This window comes from Columba livia, chromosome 1 (genome assembly GCF_036013475.1).
Source record: "Columba livia isolate bColLiv1 breed racing homer chromosome 1, bColLiv1.pat.W.v2, whole genome shotgun sequence".
NCBI classification, from domain to species: domain Eukaryota; kingdom Metazoa; phylum Chordata; class Aves; order Columbiformes; family Columbidae; genus Columba; species Columba livia.
The window spans coordinates 27,919,665-27,933,582 of NC_088602.1; the positions used below are offsets into that span (position 1 = coordinate 27,919,665).

The 13,918-nt window shown below is 35.2% G+C and overlaps 1 protein-coding gene across 13 annotated transcripts in view; it reads right to left on the reverse strand.

Moving 5' to 3' along the window:
• Positions 1–12,780, reverse strand: part of POSTN (periostin) — a 34,069-nt gene extending 21,289 nt beyond the window's left edge. For 4 of the 13 annotated variants that reach the window (XM_005501872.3, XM_065052289.1, XM_005501869.4 and 1 more), the window contains exons 1-6: positions 12,521–12,780; positions 10,886–10,984; positions 4,061–4,125; positions 2,784–2,941; positions 1,975–2,139; positions 1,016–1,162 (exon numbers count right to left, since the gene is read on the reverse strand). In XM_005501872.3, the coding sequence (XP_005501929.1) occupies positions 1,016–1,162; positions 1,975–2,139; positions 2,784–2,941; positions 4,061–4,125; positions 10,886–10,984; positions 12,521–12,642 (756 nt within the window). In that variant the 5' untranslated portion in view covers positions 12,643–12,780. The remainder of the gene's footprint in view (positions 1–1,015; positions 1,163–1,974; positions 2,140–2,783; positions 2,942–4,060; positions 4,126–10,885; positions 10,985–12,520) is intronic. The other 9 variants (XM_005501871.3, XM_005501867.3, XM_021286886.2 and 6 more) reach the window with 5 other exon arrangements.
• Between the last annotated feature and the right edge of the window lie 1,138 nt (positions 12,781–13,918).

Here is a 13,918-nt window from a genome sequence, read left to right on the forward strand (position 1 = left end):
GCTGAAAATGTCTCCTTAGAATCTACAAAAGTTAAACCCAAGTAGAAGAGATATAAAGAGGAATGCACAGGAAAAAATAACATACAGAAAGCTTAGTTTTTGCCAGGAGACTAGAAAGATTTGGCTTTTATATTCATTTTTTTAAAGGGATTAAAGCATGTGGTTGCTTCTAAGCATCATGGACTGGATTTGGGGAATTCTGAGGGTCTTTGCCACCTTTATGGCTCTGCATTTAAAATATTTTTTTGTATTTATTGAGGAGGTGGAGGAGGGAAAAGGACAATAGCTATTTGCAAAACCATGGCATATTTTTTTAAACACGTGCAGCATGAAAAGCCATCCCATTAAGCAGACATCTTCTAAAAGGAAGGGAAATTAAAAACTTGGAGACAGAAGAATCTGTTTCCTTTCTGCAAGAAAAGTCTTTTCTGCATGTCTCTCCTGGTGTTCTGACACTTGCTGTGAGTCAAGTTCTGGAATTCATTTGGGGGTTTTACAATTTTCTATTGTCCATTTTGAAATCATTTATCTAGCACAAGACACCATAACTTAAATCATAGAATCTTACAATAGTTTGCGTCTAAAGGGATCTTTAAAGGTCATTTAGTTCAACACCATCTGCAATGGACAGGTACCTCTTCAGCTAGATCAGGTTATGTAGAGCCCTGTCCAACCTGACCTTGAATATTTCCAGTAATGGGGTATCTACTATTTACGCCCACACATTTAATTACCTCCGTGCTTGAAAAGAAGACACATTTTTTTAATGTACAGGGACATATTCTGTCTTATTGATATGGTCCTATAGGATCCACAAAACAGCAGAAGCAGATTCTTTCTGTAAAATATATTTTGTCTTTTTATATAGCTAGGTTGCAACATCAGCTGGAGTTCTTATTTTACTTTATTTCTGTCTCTTACTGAACTAACCTTTCTTAGTTCCAAGTATCATACACAAATAGAAAAGAAAGAAGAAACAATTTGTTTGTTTGTTGTTTTGGTTTTGTCCACTTACTCTAAGAGATGAAAGATCATCCTCGACTTCAATGAAATCTTGAATGGTATTTCCAACAGCTGTCAGGACACGGTCAATGACATGAACAACACCATTGGTAGCAATCTGGTTGCCGTGGATGATCCTGGCACAGTTAACAGTAACAACCTATATTTGAAGAATCAAGCAGTATAAGATTAAGCATTAATTTGATCAAACACTTGAAATCTGATTCTTACAGACTGGAAATCTATGTACTGTATATTATCTATTCACTGTAGTTATTTCACTTTTTATTTTAACTTTTAAGTAAAACCTTGTAAGATTTGAAAGTCTGACTAAACTTCTAGAAAGCTATCAGCAGATATGTTTTATTTGTTATTGCAATTATTCAGATTTGTTTTCCATATCTGGTTAATATGGTGATTGAATTTTTGTTACTGATGTAAACTGTAGTTCAACATAAACACTTCCGTGCATTTAAGAAAACAAAGATGAGTAACTTGACTGGGAGATTCCTAGCATTTATAAAAGTTATTTTTTTCCAGCCAAATAATGGATGTGTGTCCCCCAAAATCTTAAATGTTTTAACCATGCACACCAATTTAAAAAAAAAAATCTAATAATTTAATATTATTTAGTAAACACATGAAAATTAGCAGTAAATTTTGTTCTCAGATTTGTTATGATCATTTATTTTGGCCACAAAAGTCTTTGACTTTTAGAAGGAAAGTTCATTCTTGTTTGAACTTTGATTTCTGAATAGCAACCAGTGTATGTTTGTTAATTCTTTCTTAGTGATTAGTCTACACAACAGGTGAAATTGCTTCAAAGATAAAATTTATTTACTTTTGTCAGTGGCAACTGGCTTGCTAGATGTTCAACTTCCTATAGCCTATTTTCTTAGCTATAGAAGGAAATAAAGGAAAGAGGAATGGCTATAACTGAATAATTATATTAGGGAAAAAAAATAGTCTTACCCCATTAGGATAATGGTTAATAAGCAATTTCTGGTTATTGTACATGGACACCAGAGTCATGCCATTCTTGAGATCTTTTGTCAACATGCGCTTGTTTACCATGTGGTGGTGGAGGGCATTATATAGTTCAATATTTACATTGTCAACCAAATTCCTACGAATTTCCTGAAAAAGAAAGGAATTTAATCAATTAGAAACTTCAAAACATTCTTCCTATCAGAAAGATGTACATATTGCTTTACCTTAATACATGCTTTCAATAAATTCAACAATGGATGTTTCCTGTTAGGAGACAAGACTTTGATAACTTTTATATCTATCTGGCTCTGCTTAAATGGTGCTTTAGTCTGATTCATGAACAAGTGGAAGACAACAAGTCTCATCACAGACAATCACTGGAGGGGTTTTGATTGAATATTTATTTAACATTACTGAAGGAAGGACACCTAAATCACTGACAAAGTACAATTATAATCTACATCATGCAATTGCTGGAATTCCTCTCAGTTTCCCCCAAACTATGCTAATAGCACTAAGAGTATTAATATTTGTCATGCAAGTGTTTAAAAAAGAAACACAGTTGCTTGTTACTTCTGAAAATGCATTCAGACTCTCCAGCTTCAGCCATGCATTTTAAACATGCAAACCCTTTTGTTATAACTTGTGTAATGGTAATATTCTTTTATGTGTAAAATATCAATATTGCTTCTAGTCTACCTTATCATAGATGAGCTGCTGCAGCTAAAACAACATTAGCTGAAAGAGAAACTCCCTTTAACACATGCATGCATGCACACACACACACTTACTGAATTTAATTGCTCCCAGGCTTCATTGCTTGGTGCAAAGAAAGTGAATGATCCTCGTCCCTCAATCTCTTCTCTCAGCTTTGATACGTCAGAATATTGCTGTGTGGAGGTAGCTCCCACAATACCAAGTGTACCATATACATGATCAATAGGAGCAACTAAAATAAACATGAGATAAGAATACTATAAACTTTTCAGTCATCCAGTTTCTCACAATCTGCTTTGCTTATTTTTGTTGGACAATAGTGTTGCTTTTCTGAAATTGATTAAGTCAATATTAAAACAATGTGCTTCTATTAAAATTCCATTGTCAACACACTCAAAAACAATCCAAAACACATCTGCTTTTTGTTTATTTTTTGCTTTGCTTTACGAAAAATTAGATCAAACAAATCTTAGTATTGTAATACTTGATTTAGAAGAGTTGTCTTGTTTTGTGCCAGCTCAACCTGAAATTGGAAGCTATCCATTGAGAGCAGGAGAAAATGCCATCTACAATCACAAAAATATCAATGGAGTGGGTCTCATTTGGTCATAGTGGACAAGAATTTTCCTTGTGAGGCATCTTGCTCTTCTTCCAGTGTGTGGTTTGTGCATATACTGATTCATCCGGAGAGTAAGAATGACCATAGTCTCACAGTTAAAATAATTTTGCATGAGAACAGGATTCATCTCTCCTAATTATAGGCATTGAATGTAAAAGTATTAGTTCAGATATTGGGATGTAAAGTTATGAAATATGTTCCTTCTCAAATTACTCTTCCTTGCTGCAATTAATTTTATTTATGCAAAACAGAATATCACAAATAGGAGAAATCAAGAAATCCTGTCTTCATTTTCACTCCTTCTCATTAATAGTTTATTTAAAGCCTATAACACTCTTTTATTAAATATGATTCAAGTCTTCTCAGGAAAAGGAATAAACAGAATTTCAATATGTCATACCTCATATCCTGGGTTTCTGATCTCACTGGTATACTATACATTATTCTGGGGTGTGATGGGAATAAGAATAAAAGTTCTTTGGCAGCTTTGGGAACTGAATACACTATTATTTGTCTACAACCCAGTAAATGGAAGGAGCTCTGAAATTCAGCTCCAAGATTCAAGTTAGTGCTGGCTGACTTTTGACTGTGTTGGCTGTATGCAAATGAAGCTATGTGTCTCAGGCAGTAATTCTGAAAAAGAGGCAGTCACTTCTCAAGATGACCACCTGTGAAAGTCTCCTGTGTTGTAATGCTTTCCATATACTCATTCATATGAAAATAAGCTTGTACCTGCAGGACATCCTCTCGTACCATCCATCTTCATATAGCCAGGACAGCACTCATATAAGACGGTTCTATGGGAGACAGACAAAATAACAATTAAATAGTATACAGGAAAACAGTACATTAATTTTAGCTGAGCCTAATTTTTATGTTTTTATTATTAAGTTTTAACTAATTTCTTCATTCTGAGTTGCTAACTACATGCTTTCCAGATATCTTAACCCATTTTTCATCCTTCAATCTTTTCTGTATAGATGATAAACTGGCCGAATTTTACTGAATTTTGAATTTTCAGAATAACTGCCATCATTAAGTCTAAGTGCTCGGAAGAAATATGGGAGGGAAGGTGGAACACATGTAAAGTTATTAAAATATGATGTGACTACAATTACAGCTGAAGAAAATTAGTTTAACTGGTCTACTTTGAAAAAATTATATGGGATTGACGAAGGGGAAAAATAAAGTAAGTGAGGACATTGAAAGGAACTGATGGCAGCAGGCTTGTAAAGGAAAAAAAAAACTACACAGAAACTAAAACTAAAATGACAAAGCTACATGAGGTCACTTTCATACTGGATAGAGGAGCTAAGCAAATATTTAGGTGAAGGTCCTGATGAATGTATGGTGATAGAAAGTAGGATTGCAGAGGCTCAGTTTTTCAAGAAAGACTGAAGAAGCTTCGGGAATGTGTGAGAGAACTATTTAAAAACTGACATAAAACAGGCTTCAGAGAAGGAAGTCACTAAAGACTAGATGGGTAGGCACAAGGGAAAGTTTGTTGATAAATGTAGTGAGAATGAAAACCAGACTGCAACAAATCAAAAATAGAGTTCAAAGAGTATGTCATCAGAGCATGCATAGAATTTAGCAATACCGGGGACTAGGAACTATTATATAATGATGACAACAAAATATTGTCATTGTCGAATAAGTATAAGCTATACATAACAGCAAATCAGGGCTAACTGATAATTTAGCATTGATGGTAGTATAAAATATAATGTCTTCTTAATTAATATAATAGAAATAAAGGCTCTACCATACATCTGCTTGACAAATTCTCCTCTCTTACACAGAAGAGTAAATTCACTAAAGTTATCTCTGAGTTGATTTTGGTTCCTTAGGAGAGGGAACAAATTCTACAATGTTACCAAAGTCTAAAACATTAAGACATTAGACTTCAGACATTACTTTTCAAATTATTGTACACTGGGACTGACAAGGAAAAACTGCCATCACTGTTTTACATAATATTTTTACAGGTATGGCTGATGTTGGTAGTGATAGAGTTCTGAACACTAAATCCTTGAAGATTGTTGCTGAGTCTTTACCACTACATTTCAGATCTTAATTGGTAGACTCTTTGGTGGCAGCTAAGTACACTTCTCTCATTTTCCATAAACTAAAGCTGACAAAGCATTAACCACAAAAATTTAAAATGAACTGCTTATTCAAATGAAAAGTTGGACTTAAGACCTTCAATATCCAAACTACCAGAAGAGATTAAAAAATGAAAGTAGACAGGAAAAGCAATAGCATTACAAAGTATCATTTTTAGATATTTAGATTATAATTCCATAATTGACAGAAATCTGATAGAAATGCTGAAGAATAAAGTTTTTAAAAAACACATAGTCTTTCATTTTTCTGTGCTATGAAAATATTTTGTCTCCATGCCCTCATATACATATATACATGGCACATTCACCTTTCTGCCATGTTCATCTCTCCAACTGAGAAGCCATATATTGAAAGTATTTCCATAGCTCTTTTTAACACATCTCTTTCTTTAAAACAATTAACTGAATGACTATTTCTTGGGAATGCAAGAAGAGCATACACTTTATGCTACAGATTTTTCAAATAACAAGAAAATTAATATTATACTCCTCCTCCATGATCCTACCAGAAGCTAATTAAAATAAAGAAAAATGTGATTAAAGAAAACTGTATAGCAGAATAGGATTCTGAATGTTCTACCAGCTGTGTGAACTGCTTTGTCATGAGAAAATATTTTTTCCTTCCATGGAATAAAAAATATCTCCCCCTCACCCCATGAGCAACTATGAAAGACTGCAGTTTTAATCAGCTTCTGGACAAAGGAAAGAGAAAGCTGAGTTATAAGAATAGAATGAGACATGGCAAGTTTAGTCTTCTTACCATACCCAACAATGACACAATTAATGAAAGGCAGAAAATTGGCTGAAGAACATAGTTAAGAAAGAAAAAGCCTCTTAGCCGAGCATTACAAGATTAGTGCCTTTTTTTACCATGAAACTTGTTATGTACAGCCCCGGCTTTTTTTCTGTCATCAAGGTTTGTTCTAAGTTCTTACTTACTATATTCACATTCCCTTACAGTTGACTGCAGTTAGAAGGTCCATGTATCAGCTGTGCACAGAATGTTGTGAGAAAGATGGGAGAAATGCGGTCTATATGGAGGATCCCATAATAAGGTTAGAATCAGATATAAATCAGTTCAAGATACAGCTCCTCAGCACCACACACGTATTGACACAGTGCAAGAGGGAAGTATCTTCTCACACCATATGTCATCCTCATCTGTACCTCCCTACTAGTTCAATATAAGGTGGTGCCCAAGTGAAGAAAGCAGTTATTCATATAACAATTAATGCTGCATTGTCGAGTTTTTGGTATTTTGGTTTGGTCTTGGGGCATTTTTTTTGGTTGGTTCGTTGTTATTTTTTTTTTTAGCAAAAAGTTGTTCTGACCTCATCTAAAAGAGTATATTCCAAAAGAAAAAGGGGCAGAGCTACACTACCTTATGTCCTTGTTATTCTTGGCTAACAGATCTGGATTTTAGTTTATTCAAATCATCTCTTGGACTCATCTGTTTCTACTCCTTCCTGGCATAGAAACATTGGAAAGACTTCTGGTCCAATACCCTTTTATTTTAGTAAAACATTAAGTTGCATCCCAATTGGAAATTTACAGCAGTAGATAGGAAGTGTAAATAATAAAATTATTATTAAATTAACATTTTATATATCATACATACAAGTTAAGGAGGACTTTTTAACATGGAGATATTAACATGAGAAGAGCCATTGTCCATTGTATAAGTATTCTTTTTAAAGTAACCACTTTAGTCATGTCTGCTTTTCTGTTCTGCGTGCATTGAGTATAAAACTCCCATTAACAGCTAAGACTAAGTTATAACAGATGCTCTATTACAGCCACAAAAAAAACCCACAGTAGTTCTATGACTTAACTTATTCTCATACATAGTTTTCCTTTCTAGCCTTGCTCTGTGAGTGCTTAAAAGGAGTGTTAAAAGGGGAGGGAGAAGGTAGGTAACAGTTCTGTATAGAGTCTCATGCCCAAATCCATTCAGCCCCACAGCTCAAGGGCTTCAGGCTCTGCAAAATGTTTTACAGTTTACACTCCTCTAAATTCAAGTCAGTGAAAAGAACAAAGGCACCACCTGACTTCAGTTCAATGAGTCCAAACTGCCTGTTGCTTCAAACTGTTTTTCCTGACACATGAACATATCTATCACTGTTTAATTCATTTTACTTCTGGAGCTCAGCAAAGTAATGAATTCCCTGTCAGATTTGTGCTGAGGTCAGATTTTCTGTAATGGGAAGACATGATATATATCTAGGAACAAAACCACAGGAGTAGGTTGTTTTCCAAAACTGGTTTTGAGAATATCCAAGTGTCAGCCTAAGTCATCTTCAGGAAATAGCCTTCTTCCCAATCTGTTTGTAGTGGAATAAAATGTAGTGCCAAAGAAGCCAGTGGTATGGCAGACTTTCCTCAAAAGGTGAAGTATTTTGGATGACTTGCAGCATGTCCACTAAAGGAAAAGGGAAGTCAGTATTATAATGCCACCTGGAGGAGAAGGCAAGATTCTGATAAAAAATATGAACCTACAGGTCTGAAAAAACTGAAGGTAAAGGCAGGGCAAACGACCTCACACAGTTTAGTTTGACTGGAAATTTGTTATTATCACCATCATCAAATGGATACAAATCTGCAATTTGTATGAAAAATGGGTTTTAACCTGTCTGGATTTGCTTATAAAAACAAGGCCAAAATCAAAATAGGAGAGACTGGTTAGGATTTCAGACAGTCAATTATGTTCCAAAGAAACTTCTGGAGATTTAGAATAATCAAATTGCCTGTTTGGGTAAGATGGACATTATGATCTGTACTACAATCACTGTAACTTACTGTTGTTACTTTCTTCCACCTTCTTAAGGAAGTAAGTAATTATTAATCAATACAGTTTACAATGGCAGAAAGCTTAGGGTGACAGCCTGGCCCATGAAAATCCAGCCTTTTCCTCAGCGCTGGTGAGGCCATATAATTCTTCACGTCTAGACAGACCTTAGAGTTGAGACTTCAAAGCCATGGCAGTGCTTAAAAGGCAAGACCGTGTGTTGGAATCAGTATCTCATGGTATCACAAATATAACTTGCTCCATTAATTTATGGTACACTGGCAAAGCACTGAAAACATTTTCTCAGAAAGAAAATGAAAGAAAACTTCCTCCTCCTACATCTTCCTTCATTTTTTTCCCTAAGGCCCTTGCCTGACTACTGAATACATGTCTGGTTTTAACAGTGCAAAAATCATTACTGGAGGCATTTTTTTCTCACATAAACAATCATTTGTGAGTCTTAATCAGTTTTACATTTAGGAAACATTTCTTTACCAAGAGGATGCTCTAGCACTGGAACAAGATTCCTAGAGAGTTGGTCGATGTCCCAACTCTGTCAGTGTTTAAGAGGCATTTAGACAATGCCCTTAATGCTTTAACTTTTTGGTCAGCCCTGAGTTGGTCAGGCAGTAGGACTAGGTGATCATTGTAAGTCCCTTTCAAATGAAATAGTCTAGTCTATTCTATTCTAAATTAGTAACTATATGGATCATGTTCAAGAAGAACTACGAATATAACTGTTTGTCAGCCAGGACAGCTGAACCAGCCAAAAAAAAAAAAAAAAAAAAAAAAAGAAACAACATGTCAAGCTGGCTTTGAAGAAAAATAAAAAGAATATATAGGGAAAGGATACTTTTTTAGTTACGAAAGTGTCATTATGTAGATGCACTAAAGAATGCTGTAGTCATATTAGCACTGCTAGTGATGTATGTACACTCTGCATCATTTTTTTTTGTCCTTCCCATTTCCCAGGACAAACTCAGATTGTGTATGCATATAATTTTGACAACACAGAATTCTATCTGAAAAGAGCAATTAAATGGATTTCATACATGTTTACAAAGGCTTATAGTTTCAGTTTTCACTTACATGTAATCAGTGTGAGCAACATATAATTGTTTAAATATATCTATTTTTTTCCCAAAACTTTCATTATTTCTATATTTAGAAGCATTTTTTTAAAGTTGAAGAATGGACTGGAAAATGTGTATTCTATTTATTCATTACTTTGACAATCAGGAGAATACAAATATGACACTAATTAAATGCAAATTATCAGTCACTTCTTGTTTAAGGCCTCCTTTCTAGTTTATTTAGTGAAATACTGTTGCTCATAAAACTTTTTCAAGACACTTTAAGAACCTGTTTAGAAAGAGAGTCATCTTCAACTGGTTTATGTGGCTAACATTATGAATACTTTTCTTCCATATTAACCTCTGTTAATGAAGCCTTTGACACAGAAACAAAGCATCCGTATTCCAAGTTACATTAACATCTCAAACAGTGGTTGAGCTTGATTAGGAAAATTTTAAATACAAATCTTACTTTCAATGGACTTAAGTCCCTCATCTATGTAATTTGCACCTTATACGAATATAACTTAATATTTTTATGTCTTAGGGCATACAATCTCTCAGTGACTATCCAAATTGTGTGTTTTAAATATTACTTAGGCATGTGGAAGAGTTTTACGGGCTTTCACTAGGATGCTCCTAATAGCGTATGACAGAGTTGGAATTGAAGCCCAGACTCCCTATTCACTCAAGCCTTTCTGAAAATGTCACCTGAGACCTATTTGGACTCTGTAAGACAATAATGGGGAAATAAAAACAATTATTTCCTGTGACAACTGCTGAGAAATTTATCCAAGTTGTTGCACAATAGCATGAGAAAATGTAGTACATTAGAAAAACATTATTTTATTGGGTAAACAATGTCAGCCTGTTAAATTATGAATTCTAAGTGAGAGAAGTGGGGCAGACCAAGTTCAGGGCTCAGGGCTTTGTATGTGTTCACACTCTGATGCTACTCTATGCCTGACAAAGCAGTAGTGACTCTGACACTACTGACTTTTTGTCACAGAGATGGCAATGACTTGTGTTCTGAGAACAACTGACAATTGAAACATACTCACAGGTTCCAAAAGAGTGACAAACTCATCCAGACTTAATCTGTATCCACAACCATAATGTGAGTTTTTATTTTTCCTTTGTGGAGAGGTGTGGTCTGAGCACACAGCTCTGCTGGATAGTGCTGAGTTCTTTTCACAACTGGCTTCTTAGATCCTTCTGTGGTTTTGGGTAGATCGCTTAACCTCGTATGTCTTTGTGTTTAAAATAGAGCTGTGAATATGTAACTCAGAGATATATTGCTGAAACTAATACTTTCAAGACTCTTGAACTTAAAAAAATGACTGCATATTATGCTGTCATTTTCAGATGTTCCACTCCTTTTGTAATTATTGGCAACACTTACTGGATCAGTTATCCAGGTGGTTTTAGAAGCAGCTAAATAGAAGCTGTAACCCTGTAAGTTCTTCCTGTCTCTGCATTTGAAACAGTTAGTTTGCTTCTGAGAAAAGGAGAGTTTTCTAATAGAAAATTATATCTCAATGAATGGGGAATAGTTTTGAAACAGGACACTTACGCTTTCTTTCCACAGATGGCTCCCTGGTACCAGTTTCTGCAGGTACTGAAGTATTTCTTTTTTGTTCCCATAACTTGCTGAAGGGCACAAACATTTGGTCTATGGGTGAGAATGAGAAACATTTTTGAAATAAGTTTCCTTACATATTTGGAAGTTTTACATAAAGTACCAGCAAATACAGTTTCTGTTGAAGAAGAGTAAGAAATGAACATCTGGCCTCAGTTATCAGGGCAGGTGTGTTTTCAAGCAACCACAGTGCAAGCTCCTGGGACTGCCCAGCTGGGCTCCTTGGCAAGCCCACCCTCCTAGGGAGACAGGAGATTTGCCTCTGTTCTGTTTTGACCCTCTGTCTCTTATGGGCAGTGATCACCCACTGTGCCTAGTCAAGTCTCAATATGCCTTTCATTTCTCTCTTCCTCCTGTGAAATGAATTAATTCCAAGCCACCAGGGACCGAGATGTGAATACCATCACGGTCTTTTCATTAAAGTTTTTGTCTTGTACACATCTGTGCAGCTGAAGGTCATGTGGAGATGGGAAAGAAAATTGCCTTGTTATTTATGTAGAAGGAAGCCCTGTCTTCTGTAAATCGATCAGCTATTTTGATTACCAGCCATTTGGAGTACCACAGGCACCTAAGTAAACATTCTGGGAATTACTGGGGACCAAAGGGTAAATTGGCATGTAAATAAAAGGAGTCACAGATTTCAAATGAGGAATACTTTTTCCTTAGCATGGTAGTGTAGAGAAGAGGAATTTCTCAAGGGTAAATTCCATGGAGCAAAAGCATTTTGTCTCTAATTCTTATACTTCTACAATTAAAAGAACTCATCAGTTCAAAAGTTAGAATTTGTATTTCATTACAGCGGGAAGCCAGTGAACTTTTTTTCTGTTAAAAAGCTCAGGGAGTGTGTGTGTGTGTGTGTGTGTGTGTGTGTGTGTGTGTGAAGTAGTCAGAGGGAATTCAACAAAAGAAGACTGGAGGGTAAACAATTCTTATTCACAGAAAGTTTTTTACTTAAAAAGACTGAATTAAAATATGTTGAGACACATGTGTCTCCCTGACACCAGCTGTTCAAATTATTTCCATGTCTCCAAGCAGCCTGGCTTGTAAGCATTGTCTTTTGGGTACCCTGCTGATCAGCATGCCGCAATGCTCTAGTGGGAACAGAAGTTTTATTACGAGATCCTAGTATATATTACCATGTCAGAAAGCATTTAAATAGAGTTCATGTTATTCATTAGGGTGGAATAAAAAGAGTAAATGCCTTAAAATAAGTGTCAACTTTATTCAAAGATTTCAAAATATATATTAAACATATCTGATGTCCCATCACATTAATTATGATCCATAATTATCTTCAGTGATTCTAAAACACATGTAGTTTGTTCTTTGAGAAATTGTTATTTTAGATCTATCCACATTTTATGAAGTTTGACAGTATTCTGTCTCCTTTTGAAACTCCTCAGAAAGCTTTTTATTTAGGAAAAAATCCTGTAAAATTAATAAAGAAAAGTTCTACTTGAATAATATAAAGAATTCATAGTGAAAAATCACATTTAATATAATTCAAGAAGAAAGGGGAGAATAAAGATTAATAAACACCCTTTTAAAATAGAAATAAAGCCCACTTACCCTTGATCGCGTGCTCTTATTCGACTATGAGTTAAAATCTTGTCGTAGTGAGCAGAAGCAGCTGCTTGTTCAAAAGCAGACAGAAACAAAGTGGAAAAGGTGAATAAGAAAAAGATCTTCATCTTTAGTCTTCTGTTGCTTCTGGCAAGTCTAGAAGAGAGAACTGGCAGAGGGTCTGGAGAGCTGACAACTTATATACATGCTGGAAGGGGGCGGGAGGGAACCAAAGGATCAACCTGAAACTTGGTACCACCCTCCTTAGAACAGCAGCTTTCCCTGCCAGCTTCAGGACCTAAATTAGTACCATACATTAACCATACAAACCATTGTTTATAAACCCCGATTGACTAATTTCTTCCTCATTACAGAAGGCTTAGCATTTTATTCTGCTGACATAACAGCAGAGAAAGTTTGAGAAGTTTAGACTTTGACTAATGATTTGGTATTTATAGCACTTTAGCATCCAGAGATCATGATCATTGCGTGTGGTTTTCTTCAAACCCAGAGGAAGATGTTTTCTGTTCTCATCAGAACTACTTTTCTCTCTTTTCCATGCCTTCACTGTTATCAGCTATCAGCTGTTTAAATAGTGAAGTTGATGAAAGTTACAAACAACACTGTTGTCAATAACCTGGAATACCATTTTTCTCTTAAGAAAAAATAGCTGCATTAACACACTGATTATGAAGTAGTTACACAATCAAATGCAGCATTAGGTTAAATATTCATTTTAATTCTAATAATAGCTATTGCTATTACATAATGCTTTTATTCAGAGTTTTATGTAATCATACAAAGATCACTGAGTATCTGAAAGCTTGAATATATGCCTTTTTATACTTATCACTCAGTCCTTGGAAGCCTCTTGTGAAGTTAATGGAAAATGTAATTCTGAGCTGTAAATGCAGAAACTGAGGCAGAAGGGATAAGTGACAGGCTCAGACCTCCAGTGAAGTGACAGTTTTAAGGCTCCAGGGACAGTTACTGTTTGCACTGCAATTCAGGAGTTTGTAATTTTCATGTCAAGGAAAAAATTATGCCATTTATATAGAAGTGTTTGTGTATTAACACAATTTCAGGGTACAGTCTATAGATCACTTCAGATCTTTATGAAAATAAGGTCAGTTCTAATGACAGTACTTTGTTGTAGTTTCTTCCTCCAAACCAGAGTGAGTAGTGATGTGAATAACTGGAAATGGATGCAGTATTGAACTGGCACATGTAGAACCAACCTCTTGCTACAGAACAGAGACAAATGAGGCAAAGAGCAGCAGGCAGAGACAATGACTATTTCATAGGCATAATTATACGTAAAGGTTATAACTAGGCATAGGTATACAGAAATTTGATAACTAAGGTCACGTCGTACATAACCATTGTTCTTCATGGTTTCTAAGG